The 13,607-nt window shown below is 42.8% G+C and overlaps 1 protein-coding gene across 1 annotated transcript in view; it reads left to right on the forward strand.

Moving 5' to 3' along the window:
* The first annotated feature begins 1,230 nt into the window (after positions 1-1,230).
* Ireb2 (iron-responsive element binding protein 2) overlaps positions 1,231-13,607 on the forward strand; it is a 46,355-nt gene continuing 33,978 nt past the window's right edge. Inside the window, exons 1-2 of the mRNA XM_005393448.2 lie at positions 1,231-1,407; positions 2,642-2,731. Coding sequence (XP_005393505.1) covers positions 1,389-1,407; positions 2,642-2,731 — 109 coding nt within the window. The 5' untranslated portion in view covers positions 1,231-1,388. The remainder of the gene's footprint in view (positions 1,408-2,641; positions 2,732-13,607) is intronic.

Genomic DNA, 13,607 nt, shown 5'->3' on the forward strand with positions numbered 1-13,607 from the left:
CTCATATCCTAAGGGCCCTTGTCCACCCTCCCCGGCCCTCGCCCCTTATATTGGGGATTGAACCCATGGGTGCTCTACTAGAGCTACATCCCAGCCCTTTTTCTTGTTTACTGGAGGGCAGGTGTCCTCCCTTAGTTGCCCAGGCTGGCTTTGAACTTGCAATTCTACAGGCCTGTGCCACCACCCTGGCCCTAGAATCTTTTCGAGTGGACTATTAAAAGTCACCCAGACCTGAAGGGTAGCAAGAGGGATCTCTAGAAAGACTAGTAGGGGAAACTGGGGATTGGGTTGGTAGGGTTGGTCAATGATGAAAAGAAACGATTCAAAGAAAATGTGTCGTTTTCTGGTTTGGGCGGTTTGGTGCATGGCAACGCCATTCCCCGATACAAGCAATACCAGAGAAATAGGCGTTTTGAGGGAACCGTTGCATTTGGGGTACTTGTGGGACGTCGCATGTTTCCGATAGGACTAGGACAGACACCTGGGGGTTTAGGACGCACAGTCACGGGAGGAGATAGAAGGGCATGGGTCAACCAAAGGATGAGAGTATGAGGTCAGTCGACCCTGATCTAAGGCATTTCTTGGGGGTGGGGGTGGCAGAGGGGAGAAGGTGCAGGTGGAAAAGCAGGACCTGGAAGCTGTGTCGGAGGAGTAGAAGGACAACACGATTAGCCGCTCCCGTGGTGGAGAGGCTAAAGCTGAAGGACGCGTGGAACTCCAACTCCTTCAACCCTAAGCTGAACGCGTCCGGATAGAGCCGCCAACCTGTGTACCGGCTGCCCGGGAAACCCAGGCAATTATGAGGTTTTAGCTTTAGGAGAAGCGAGTCTCCTTAAGCTGTTTCCTTAGAAGTTCCAATTTTGGGGGTTTTTTTGCGGGGAGGGTATCCGGTACCCGGAATCGAACTCACGACCTCGCGCTTGCCAGGCAGGCGCTGTGCCGCTGAGCTAAATCCCCAGTCCAAGAGTTCCAATTTTAACCCCTGCTCCCGAGGATACCCCGCAAAAGCCACAGAGGGCTCAACCTCGAAACGGCCAACTAAACACGGCGAAATATCCCTGCTGACACTAAGCGATAGAACTCGACACCGCCCTCTCCCGGACCCTCGTCCCCTCTCGCGATAACAGCAGCGGTCACGAGAAAAGTCGCCTACTGGTTAGCTCCGCCCCATCTCTTTCTTTGTCTCCAAGCTTGCAGATCTCGCGGGAGTCAGGCGGCAAATCCCGCGACCGCAGGCCCGGGCCCCGTCGCTGGTCTCGCGGTGTTTGCGCGTGACCGCTTCCTGCCTTCCTCCCTCGCCATTCCGCCTGCCTTCCTGCCCTCAGCCCGGCCCGGCCTCTCCTCCTCCCCGCCGCCCCCTCCCCGCAGGGATAATATGGTCTCCGGCGATGGACGCCCCAGGTGCAGGTCAGTGACGCCGCCGACGTGGGACTGGACACTGGGCACGCGCGCTGTCGGCCCCCAGCGCCTCATTCTCCTGCCCGGAGTCACCGGCGGCCGGGCCTGCGAAAGCCAAGCCTCCCGGCCCTCACCCTGGGGACGCTAGTTCGGCCGTGCACCCGGCTGCTGGCGGGGCCTGCGCCCTCCTCGGCGCCAGCCGCCGCCCAGCTCGGTAGTCTCAGGGCCCGGCTCGGCGATCCCAGGCCTGGAAGGGGCCCGAGATCTTCCCCTCTCCACCCCTGATCTGAGAGCGACGTGGAAGACGAGGCCTGTCTGCCTCAGCCTCCCACAGCTCTATGCTTACCCCGCGTCCAGTCCCGAGCCCCTTCTTCCGTGCGCCCTCGGGGGCTGAATGGGGGCGTAGAGGCCGAACAGCGCTCGTCCGGCTTCTCACGGTCTACTGCAGTGTCCCCTCCCCCTTCTGCCTCCCTCTACAGAGAGGAAAGAACAGCCGCTCTGAAGTTGACGGCCTAACAGTATTGAGGGTCCTGCTCCCACCCACCACCATCACAATGAATCCACAAAAGACCTGGAAGGTTCTTTCCAACCCGCACCTTCCCCCAGAACCTTAAGGGTTGGGAGGCATGCAAACGTCTCTGACGCTGTCTTCCCTACGAGGTTGCAAAACCAGAGCTTGTCTCCTAGGGAGGATATGCGAAGTTGTTTTCCGTTTTGTCTTCAGTCTTAAAGCTTGTTAAGATCTTACCTGAGAAGTTTTGTGTTGAATGCCCCATAAAAGAATTGTTTTTAAAAATCATTTCCTCTGACATAATTGTGTTCTCCTACTGTCCTGTGTGTATTTAATGCAGCTTTTAGGACATGGCTTTCTAAAGGGTACCTAATCCATTGTTTAAAATCGTACTTATTGTCTCTTCTGGGCTTTCTTGAACGCATTTTAGGAGTGAATAATCTTGACCAGTTTCTTGGCAAGAGTCATAGTTTAGAACAGCACTGTTCAGAACGGTGGACATTAGCCACATGCGACTTTATTTAAAATTAAAGTTAAAAATTAAATTCCTGTAGCCACTTTTCAAGTGACCAGGAGCCACATGTGGACAATAAATGCCTCACTGGACAATGCCAATATAGAACATTCCCACCAGGCAGAAGGTTCCTCTGAGCAAAGCTGGTTTCCAGGTATTTTCCCTTTGCATAAGACGCTTTATTGCTGTGTTTAATGAAAATATAATTTGTTTTTCAGGATATCCCTTTGAGTACCTTATTGAACCATTAAATGACAGTTCACATAAGAAGTTCTTCAATGTACCTAAACTTGGAGGCACCAAGTATGGTAACGTTGTTTTACCTTTTCTTGGGTTTGCTTAGTTTTAGTGAGTAAATTGCATTTGTCAAGCTGAGGTGAAGAGATTTAAATTTTATTGTCCCCATTTTGAAACAAGTATACCTACACATATCTCTACCATTTTGAAAACTCTTGACATTTTTTGTTTCCAAATGGTTGAGCCCATACTTTCACTTCTCATTTGAAAATCGAAGTTATTTTTTCCAAAGAAACGAATGGCATCTTTTTGTAAAAGAAAGCCTGACTATTGATATTCAATGGCAGTTAAATGTGTATCTTTTTCAAGTGAACTCTACCTATAGTTGTTCTTTATGCCATCCTTTGAATAGGAATCTTTAACTGGAGCCCACTGTTTTGAGTTGTTCTCTGGTGCTAGGCTGTACACTTAACATTTTGGTAGAGGTTAACACATTGTAGATAAGGGTCAAACCCTTCACTGTGGTCTTTGAAGAATAAACTTGGCTCACCTCGAGGGCAGTGGGGGAGAACCTACAGCACAAATCATTTGTTTTTCTTTTAAGACAAAAGGTGTTAACAGGTGAGTTGTTTTTCTAAACTAAAACCTCAGTATTCCAGTTTAATTGCAGTGTTGGCACTTGTGTGTTAAATAATGGGTTTTGGATTCACTGCTCTAGGGCTTTGGATGGAAGTCTTGATTTTATTGACAGTTGAGTAACTTTCTCAGCCAGGCCAACAATGAAAATACCTCTTTGAAAGAGTGATTATTTTTGGCAAACTTTTCAGTGAACACTGCATGCAAAAAATGCTGGGCCTATCACAGTATTTTGGAAGGAACTTTCCTTTAACCTTGTATTTCATTGTCATTATAGTTGTTTTCTCTTACTTTTTACAGACTTCTAAGTGAACATTACATACAAATATAAAGGCAAAGCCTATCACAGTTTTTTGAAAGGAACTTTTCTCTTAACCAAGTATTTCATCATAGTTAAAGTTGTTTTCTCTTTGCATTTTTAAATTTAGGATTGTGATTTTTCTGTAGGGTTTTGATTTCTTGTTTGTTTTGGTTTTTGGTTTTTGAGAAAAGGCCTCTACATGTAGTTTAGGCTGGCCTTGAACTCAGTGTCTAGTCCAGGCTGGCCTGAACTTACAGCAATCCCCCTGCCTCAGCCTCCCTATTGTTGGGATTACAGGTGTGTACCACCACACCCAGCTTTTTCTGTAGATTTTGATGAATGAATATATACTCTAGACTGCCAAGTGTAGGCTTGGGTTGGTTTGGGTTTGGGTGTGGGGGGTTTGTGTATTGTGTGTGTTTGTGTGTGTATGTGTGCATGCGCATTGTGAGATGATTTAGATTTTGGCATGTCTTAGAAGATGCCTGCCTCAGATTAGACAGATCATAGACATGAGAGCAATATCCTTTACCTTATGTATTTAGTCGCAGTAATTTGTATTGATATGTGAAGAGATGTGGTTGTTTTAGTGCCTTGTGTCTTCCTTCACATTTTATCCCTTTTTAGATGATTTTGCATTAGTTTTGAAAAAGCTAAACTGATGGTATACAAGAAATATCTTTTTATTTCCTTTTCCTTTCTAAAATAACTAGTGATTCTGTCTTGGAAGTGTTCATATTTTATAGCTTAATTAAAAGAGCATATATGAGGATGGTTTTGTTTTTTTTGTGTGTGTGATGCTAGGGATTGAACTCAGGGCCTTGTGCATGCTAGGCAAGTACTGTACCACTGAGCTAAATCCCTAGCCCATGAGGATGGTTTTTAATTTGAGTTCAGTACTTTCTGTGGATAGCCGGGCCTGGTGGTGCACTCCTTTAATCCCAGCGCTTGGGAGCCTGAGGTGGAAGGATTGCAGTGAGTTCAAGGCCAGCCTGGGCTACAAAGTGAGTTCAAGGCCAGCCTGAACTGCATAGTGAAGCCCTGGTTCCACAAAAAAAGAACTTTCTGGGGTAATTTGTAATTGTGTAAATGTTCATGCTTGAAATGACCTATATTTCCCAAGCACAGGGAATCAAAACAACAGTAACATGCATTGAAAGGGAGTGAGTGATGGATTAACACAAACATTAAATGAGATACAGAACATAATCCCAGAGTTAGGATCTTTAACAACAATGGTAAATGTAATAATAAATGATATAAATATAAGTGCTTTTAAAGTACAGATTTGACTTATTTCTGTGGGATCGATACCCTAGTTTTTTCATAGAGTGATTACTGGGAGAAGTTAATAGTCACTTAAGTAATTTCTGAGTAATAACTTGGATGGAATAAAATTTGAAAGAATTGACTTTAAAAGAAAGCATCTTGGGTAGAAAGTATTTTACTTATTTAGCATTTCAACAAAAAAATCCTTACTTACTTATTGGAGGGACCAAATTGAGTGTTTTCATAGACATGTGCTTTTGAGACATGGTTTGATAGTCACCAGGATCCATGACCACTGTCTTCCATCCTTACTCTACCTTCTGGGGCATCTTGCTGAGAATCACAGCTGCAGAGAGTAACTGTGATGAAGGGTATGCGTTCTATCTGTCGTGTGTGGGGAGGAAAGGTAGTGGACAACCACTGCGCTGAGCTTTGTGCTGTCAGGAATGCCTACAGCTGCGTAGAACTGGAAACCTAACAAACTGTGTACAGTGACCTAACAAGTAAGGTTTTGTTCTTCTGATGTAACAAGAACTCTGGAGATGGGCAGGTTAGGACTACAGCACCAATCTCGGCAGAGATCTAGGCTTTTCCTTTCTTTCCATGTTGCTGTCATTGTTTTAGTTGCAGAAGAGCTGCTGTACCTCCAGATACTATGTCTGAGTTCTCCAAAGCTGAGAAGGCAAAACAGGAAGAAAAGCCTCCCTGGGGGCTTTCACTTCTTTGGCCAGAATGTCAGTGGCCACTCTTAGCTTCCAGAAGGCTTTTAGCTTTAGAGCTTTTACAGTAAAAAGAAGGTTGAAAATAGGTGGTGCATGAGCCAGCCTGGATGTTGGCCTCACTAACCTAATGCCATTTCTTACTCTGTCTCTAAACAGAGTACAACACAGACTACTGGGTTTCTATTCTTTTACTGCCCAGACTGGCTAGAATCAAACGTTCATTTTAGAGGGTAGCTGTTACTGGGCAGTAGGTAGAAAGCCTCAGGCTCCCTTTCATTTTTCATTCCTGACTGCTTGCTTGCTTAACTACAGTACCCAGTGTGGGCAACTTAGCAATACCCTATCTCAGAATAGAAGATGGAAGAATGGGGCTGGGGGTGTAGTTCACTGTGAGGGCTCTGGGACCAGTTCTCAATACTGCCCAGAAAAAGAGGGTCACAAAATTTCAACAGCAGAGATAGTGCAGAAAGTCTCACTTTTATATGTATATACAACTATAAATGTGTTACTTTTACAGAAAATACAGCATATAGTGTTTTGTAACTTAATATATCATGAATATCTTTCCAGGTCAGTACAAGTATTCCTTACTATCTGAATCTATTCAGTTTCTGAGTCAGGAAGCATGAATTTGGGTTGAAAGAGCTTATTTGTGCTTTTCTACAGCTTTCAATGACTATATGCTATTGCTGGTATGGATACATCGTGGTTAAGTTAACAGAACTTTGAATGTCAAGGTTGTTACCAACTTTTCTCTATTTATAAATAAGCCTGGCTATGTTAGTGCTGGGGCTGTGACCCAGGACCTCATGTATGCCAGGCAAATTTTGCCATTAAGCTATATTCCCAGCCTCTGGTATTTTTTGTGCAAGCTTATGTGGAGTTGTTAAGTGGGCTGATCCTTGTACTTCAACACACCCTGTTATTTTTATACTTTTACTGTATACTATCTGTTCCTTTTTTTTTTTTTTTAAGCTGGACTATAAGGAACAAACACTCAAGTAAAAGAGTTGTTGCAGTTTCCAGACATCCAAATATAGTGGAAGAAAACACAGGCTTCATTTCAAATACTGCCCAATGTGACTGTTGCTGACTGTTCTTACATAATGACCAGCTTACCTGTCAGTTAAGAGTGTACCTGTAGGTAGTTTTTTCACCTGTTGTTTTAACGTGATTGGATTTGTCAGGTGTCTATTGCTGAACCAGTTCTCTTGCTGAAAGGGACACAAGTTCATGTTTTCTAATCTTCTCTCTTCCTTATGCTCTAGAAAGGCCTGTGGGTTGGGTAAGCAATGAATGAGATGAAACAGTTTGCCTGTAATGTATTCATGTAACGTATAACCTTTGGAGGCTTTTCTTTACCTGGCAGATTCTAAGTACTTAAAGCCATGAACTCAAAACTCAGCACATTTTGCCCAAGGGGCTCTTGGCCTCAGCTCTGCTTTTTTTTTGTCTTTTTGAGACAGGGTCTCACTATGTAGTTTAGGCTGGCCTTGAACTCACTTTGGCCTCAAACTCACAGCAATCCTACTGCCTCAGCCTCCTGAGTACTGGGATTACAGGTGTATACCACCACACCCGGCCTTCAGCTCTGCTTTTTATTTCTAATTCTTCTGCTCTGGATTAAGCTGAAGTGGGGATTTAGAAATCCCCACTAGCTCAAGTGAAAGGGCATTTATAGTGATGATACAGAGCTTCCAGGCCAGTGAAATGTCTCTGTGTCTCAAGAAAAGATGCAGCGTGTCAGCATTGAAGTCATTATTTATAGTTTTTCTATGTAGGGACTTAGGATTTCTTTGTCCTTTGTGTCCTGTGCTTGGTAGCAGACAAGCCTCCTCTGCCTGCTCACTTTGTACCTGGCTCCAAATGAGAATCTCATACCCCAGCTTAGCATGTTCCTCCACCTTTTTTTTTTTTTTAAGGTACTGGGGATTGAACCCAGAGCCTTTGTACTGAGCTGCATCCCCACTCATTTTTTATTTGGAGATAGTGTCTAAGTTATCCAGGCTAGGCTTGAACTTGCTATCTTCCTACCTCAGTCTTCCAGAATGCTGGGATTATAGACTTGTACCACCATGCCCAGCTGTCAGCCTAGTTCTGGTTAGAGATAAAAACAGTACATTAACTATAGCCAGACAGGTTAATCTTGCCACCAGATGTGACACAGCTGCCTGCACTTTTCTCCAGGCCCTTGGCCCTGAGGAGGAGTTTTAAGTGCACCTGAGAGCCATCCAAGCTGGTTCTTGCCCTAGTCCCCAGCTTTCCTTCCTAGTATGGACTCTGATGTTATCGCTACTCTTTAGGGCTTTGGGCAGGTAGAGAGTACGTGTGACTTTGGGCTTTTGAGTATTTCCCCTTCAGGATGGTGTGTTTCTCTGGATTTAGTTCACCGAAGCCTGCTCACTAGCGGTGGTTAATACTGGTATTCCCCACGAGTGACTTCATCCACTGAGAAAACTGAGAATATTACCCACCCCCATACCACTCTTTTCCTGCTTAATAATGGCAGTTCTAAAATTGTTAACAGCATTTACTACATAAATGACTTCATGGAATAAATTCCATGACTTCTGTTATCCACTTGGCCAGGATCTCTTTCCTATGTTTCATTGCCCACCATGTGATAGAAGAGACACATGAACAAAAATCTGTGATTTCAAAGCCTATGTTTGTAGAAATCTCTTATGACAGTGGCTGCAAACTCATGCGTATGCTCATGCTTATGCTCACGCTTATGAGAGGCATAGACAGGTAAAATGCCCTGGTTAGAATTGTGGTCACAGGAGAGCTCATACCCTCTAGAAGGGAATGCTAGTAAGTTCTAACATACATATGAAACCAGTATTGTATAGTTTCATGATTTTTATTTTGAAAAGCCTGAAATTTGGATTTAACTTGAAAATACCTGGTTTTTAAAATGTAGGCAATTAAATTTTAAAACTCAAGAGCAAAAACATGTTTGCAGTCTGTAGTCTGTCCTCTGTGCTGAGAGAATCTTCCTGTGTTACATAATCTGAGGAGCAGCCATGTAGTCTTGAATAGCCATCTTCAGCCCTGGGAGCCCTGGCCTGACTTTTGTCATCTGTACCCATGAAGTGGCAGACTTTATCCTCTTTCAGAGCCTGAAGATAAGATTTTCCATTAACATATTAATCCGAAGGTATCCTTTATTATCTCATTTCAGAAGTGTGGTAATGCAGATCATCATACTTTCCAAGTTTAAGTTACTACCACCCTCATTTCCACCTGTCTTCTTTTGTTACCTATCCTTAAAAGAGTTAGCTTTCTGGAAATTTCAGATTAGAACAAAGATAATAAGGCAATCCACTTTTCTACTTGATGCATGGGTCTCTCAAGAACACTGTTCATTCAGCTAATGTTTATTGAGTACTCCCATATTTGTGACAGATGAAAGATGGTTAAGATAGCATCTTTGTGTGAGAAGAGCACAGTGCAGTCATGGGGCCATACATGTGTGAGGTACTGTTTGCACTTTACTGTGTTGTAGCCAGAAAAACTTCCCAGTACAGTAGTTTAAACAAAGAAGGTATTAACTGCAATAAAAAAGTAATTTTAAGATGGAAAGAAACTGTGGGGTTAAGGAAAAAATGCCCAAGGAAGGATGCACTTGGAAGAGTTTAAACCTTGTTCAGCCTTATAGATAGCCAAGATATCTGTTAGTTTTGCCCAGTTGATGCTGGTCTGGAGGTCCTGCCAATAAACAGTCCTTGAAGTGCCGGTGGGGTAAGATCATTAGCAACTAGTGGTATGGACATGCCTTGGGATCATGGGTTCAAGTTCGGTATGTGACTCTCCAGGCAGCTTGCAGGGGATGTCCAGACACTGGTCGGGTGGGGGCCACCAGCACAGAAGTGTTTTAGTCCAGGCATTCTCATGGGCAGGAGGCCTTGAAACCATGCAGCACATGAATGTCCACATTTGGAGGATCTGTACAACTCCCTGAGCTCCTACTTCTCAAAGACCAATGAGTGTAGTGACCCAGATAGTGGTAGAACTAGCAAATGACAGGTGAGCTTGCTTCTTTTTTGAGAACCAATGTGCTACATACCCACATTTGAAGAGCCAGTTTGGTGTTATTTGAAGTGAAAACAAATGTTTTTTGGGGAAAGTGGCTAGCTTAGCTTGCAACTCAAAACCATCACACAAAAATTTTTTTTCAAGCAGTCATTGTACTTTGATACTGAGCCAGAAGGTCTGTGCTTTTTTATCACACAATATTAAAATGTGACTGAAGCAGCTGAGGTTTAATAAAATCAACATGGGTGATAATGTGAATCTTCTAGCTTTTGGAGTGGAATTAACATTGCTAAAAGACAAACAACCACTCTATGTCAATTCAGAAACATCTTCTAGTCTTCTGTCCACGGTGTGCTTTTCTACTAGAAGGCTGCCTCTGGGATACTTTTTTTAAGAACTGGATGAGATAATGCAAAGCACCCAAATATACACTCCTTGGTAAGTCCTAAATAACTGCAGATGTTACTGCTTGAAAAGTTGAGTCACCACATAACAACATTATCTCCGAGCTTCAGTAGGTCAGGAATTGCAGAATGACTTAGTAGAGTCCTTCTGGCTTGAATTGTTGAGGTTATAGCCACGTGTTGGTTGGGGCTCAGCTGCCTTAAAATCTCCTGAAAGCCCTGATCCTGTTGGCCCACTGGCGGGTAGCAGGCTGGTGGATGGTCGCGAGGAGGCCTCCGTTCTCATCACACAGCTTTCCCTCCGTGTTTTTGACTGCCTTATAATGGGCTGTGGCTCTAGAGTGAGTCATCCAAGAAGGCTGGAGTTGCAGGATTTTATGTCCTAGCCTGGAACTCGCAGTGTCCTCTCTACCACACTCTGGATTCTGAGCAGCAGATTGCACAACAGCATGGCCACCAGGGGGCACTGGTTATTGATTGTTGGTATCACATTGCAGATGGCTGCCACAGGGTGAAATAAGAAATTTTGCTTTTGTTTATTTGTCTGTATCTCTCTTTACAGTAGGCATCTTATCATGATTATGAATTTAGACAAATTTGTATTAGTGTTTTTTTGTGGTGATTTCTTTCTTTAAAGACAAGGTCTTGGGTATAGCCCAGACTGGACTGGAGCTCGTGATCCTCCTGCTTCAGTCTCCAAGTGCTAACATTATAGGTGCTCACCACCATGCCTTGGTTAAGGTCACTTTTTTCTTTTCCCTCTTTTTTTTTTTTTCTGAGACAGAGTCTCACTATGTAGTTCTTGAACTGACTTTGTAGCCCAGACTTGCCTCAGACTTAAAGCAATCCTCCTGCCTCAAGTCTCTTTGAGTGCTGGGATTACAGGCATGCACCACCATGCCCAGCTTGATGCCTCTTCTTAATGAAAACTGACCAGTTAACATTTGTGGTTAGTTTTCTTAACAGCATTCTTACTTGAGAATTGCTTTTTAATCTGATGCAATGTGTTGTGGTGCATTCCTGTAGTTCCAGGACTTTTGAGAGACTGAAGCAGGAGGACTGCAGGTTTGAGCCCAACTTAGGCAATTTAGACCCTGTCTCAAAAAATAAAAAGCTGTGAATGCTGCTCAGTGTGAAGGCTCTGGATTCAATTTCCAGTCCAATGAAAAAACCCTACCAAGATTATAACATAATATCCCTTGTCTTACTCCTGGTGTCTGTGCCACAGAGGATTTTCAGTTCTCTTGGCTGTTGTTTCTGGTAATTTCCTCCCTGTTATTAAGTAGTTCCACTTGTAGCACTACTTCTTGAATTTTTTTTCCTATTTTAAACTTTTTAGTAACTTTGTACTGTGGAAAGTGAAGATTGGACGTTTCTCTTCTACATATATACACGTGCCTATTAACTACTGTAAACAGTTCTCAGCCTGTCCATGTAGTACATGATGGTTTTTACTTTCCCTACACAACTTTGTGTTTTTCTTGCAATTCATGATTATCTTTTTTGTTTACTTGGTTATTTATGTCCTTATCCATAATTCATCTCTGGTCTATGCTCCTCCTGGTCTGGTCAGGTTACCTGCCAGTTGTGTTTTCCCCTTTCTGGCAGCATCCCCTCTGAATGTCATCCTCCACCTGGTTTGAGACTGGTTCACTATGGTGTGCACTGCTGCTGTCCTTAGAGTCAGTCTGCCTGTTTCTGTCCTCACCCTCTCTCATTGAGACTATTTCCTAGATTCCATGGTTTCCTAACTTTTCTTTACTCTATAAAACCCAGAAACTTCCTAAGAAAGCTTCCTGGGAAGTAAATTTCTGAGATTTTGCCTGTGGATATGTTTCTAGGTTGGAAGCTATTTTCATTTGGAACTGTGAAGGCCTTGCTTGCTGTCTTCTAGTGCCTCACACTTCCCCTGGAAGGCCTGGCCAGGCCTGACTCCTAGGTGCTAGTCTGGCTTCCTTCCCCACATAGACATTTGAGTTCCATCTTTTTCTGCTCTTTTTGCCTAGTCCAGTAACAGCCACCCATTTTCTGTTTTCCAAAATTGTGTTTGTTTTACTTCTTCCTCTTTGTTCTTTTGGGTTTATAACATTGCTATTTATTACCTTAGTGCAGTGGCGGTGAACCTTTTAGAGACTGAGGGCTGACCTGCAACCAGAACCCATTTATTTATTGCAAAGTGTCAACACTGCAATTAAACTTAAATACTGAGGTTTTAGTGTGGAAAAAAAAAACTCTTAACATCTTTTGTTTTAAAAGAAAAATACAGTAAGGGACATACCATAGGTTTGCTGCCACTGCCTTAGTGGGTTGCAGGAGGGAATAGAGATAATTACTGTTTTGGCCATATTTTATTAGAAATCTGATGGCACACTTCCCATAAAAATGCTTTTAAGAAATAGTCCTGAGATTGTTTTTCCAGAATAATTAACCAAGTAAAAAGGTTAATCTTACATATTAATTTCTCTGACCATGTTTTCCTTCTCATTATCTCCAAATGTTCTATTAAAAAATCTAGTGGAGTGTGGTGGCACACACCTGTAATCCAGCATTTAGAAGGCTGAAGCCAGATTGCTGTTAGTCTGAGACCAGCCTCGGCAGAATAAAAAGTGAATGCAAGGCCAGCCTGAGTTACAGTGAGACCCTGTCTCCAAAAAAAAAAAAAAAAAATTCTTCCTGTAATTCTTTAGGCAGCCAGTATTTCCATTGCAAAGGAGAAAATAGATCAACTCAGTCAGGGTCATACCTAAATAGTAAATACACGGTTTGAGAATTAATGTTTCTAATTTTATAGTTCTTTCTCTTCTTTAATAACAGCTTCATTAATCTTTCGTTTATATATGTGAAAATTGTCAAATATGGAAGAAGAGAGATGCAGCAGGAAAAGTGCACCCCTCTGTCATCTTGACTGTGGGTGACACACACATACGGGTTTAGCACTTGTAATGAGCACAGTGTTCTTGTGAGAAACCTTGATAATGTGGGAGCCACGGTGAATGGGTACTCTGTGTCTCCCTCTCAGTTTTACTGTGAACTTGTAACTTCTCTAAGGTCTGTTTTAAAAGGGCTCAGAGGACCTTTCTCTGCTTGTCCCATCTAAGGAGATTCCGTTATCCTGTTATCCTGTTCAATCTTAGCACTTACTGTGCCCTGCAAGTGTTCGCTTTCCTTGTTTACTTCCTTATGATAGCAGTCTCCCATAAGCCGTAACTTCCTAAGAGCTACTACTGCTAAAATGTACTAGAAAAGTCAACAAATATTTTCCTATTTAAAAAATGTAAGGCGAGATTAATACAATATTCCACTATGTATTTATCAGCCAGGTACTGTATCATTTTCACAACCTGTAAATATTCTTCAGTAGATATATCTGATATACAAAAGAAATTTTAAAAATCACCATGCCATTATTATACTTAACAATTAATTCCTTAGTCTAAACCCAGTAACCAGTATACATAGTATGACCAAAATATACAGATGATCAAATTTTAAATTTATTATATAAAAGAAACATTACCATTAATGCTTCTCAGAAAATATACCTTCTTTAAAGACAAGGTCTTGGGTATAGCCCAGA

Source organism: Chinchilla lanigera, unplaced genomic scaffold (assembly GCF_000276665.1).
Source record: "Chinchilla lanigera isolate Chin_1 unplaced genomic scaffold, ChiLan1.0 scaffold00049, whole genome shotgun sequence".
NCBI lineage: Eukaryota > Metazoa > Chordata > Mammalia > Rodentia > Chinchillidae > Chinchilla > Chinchilla lanigera.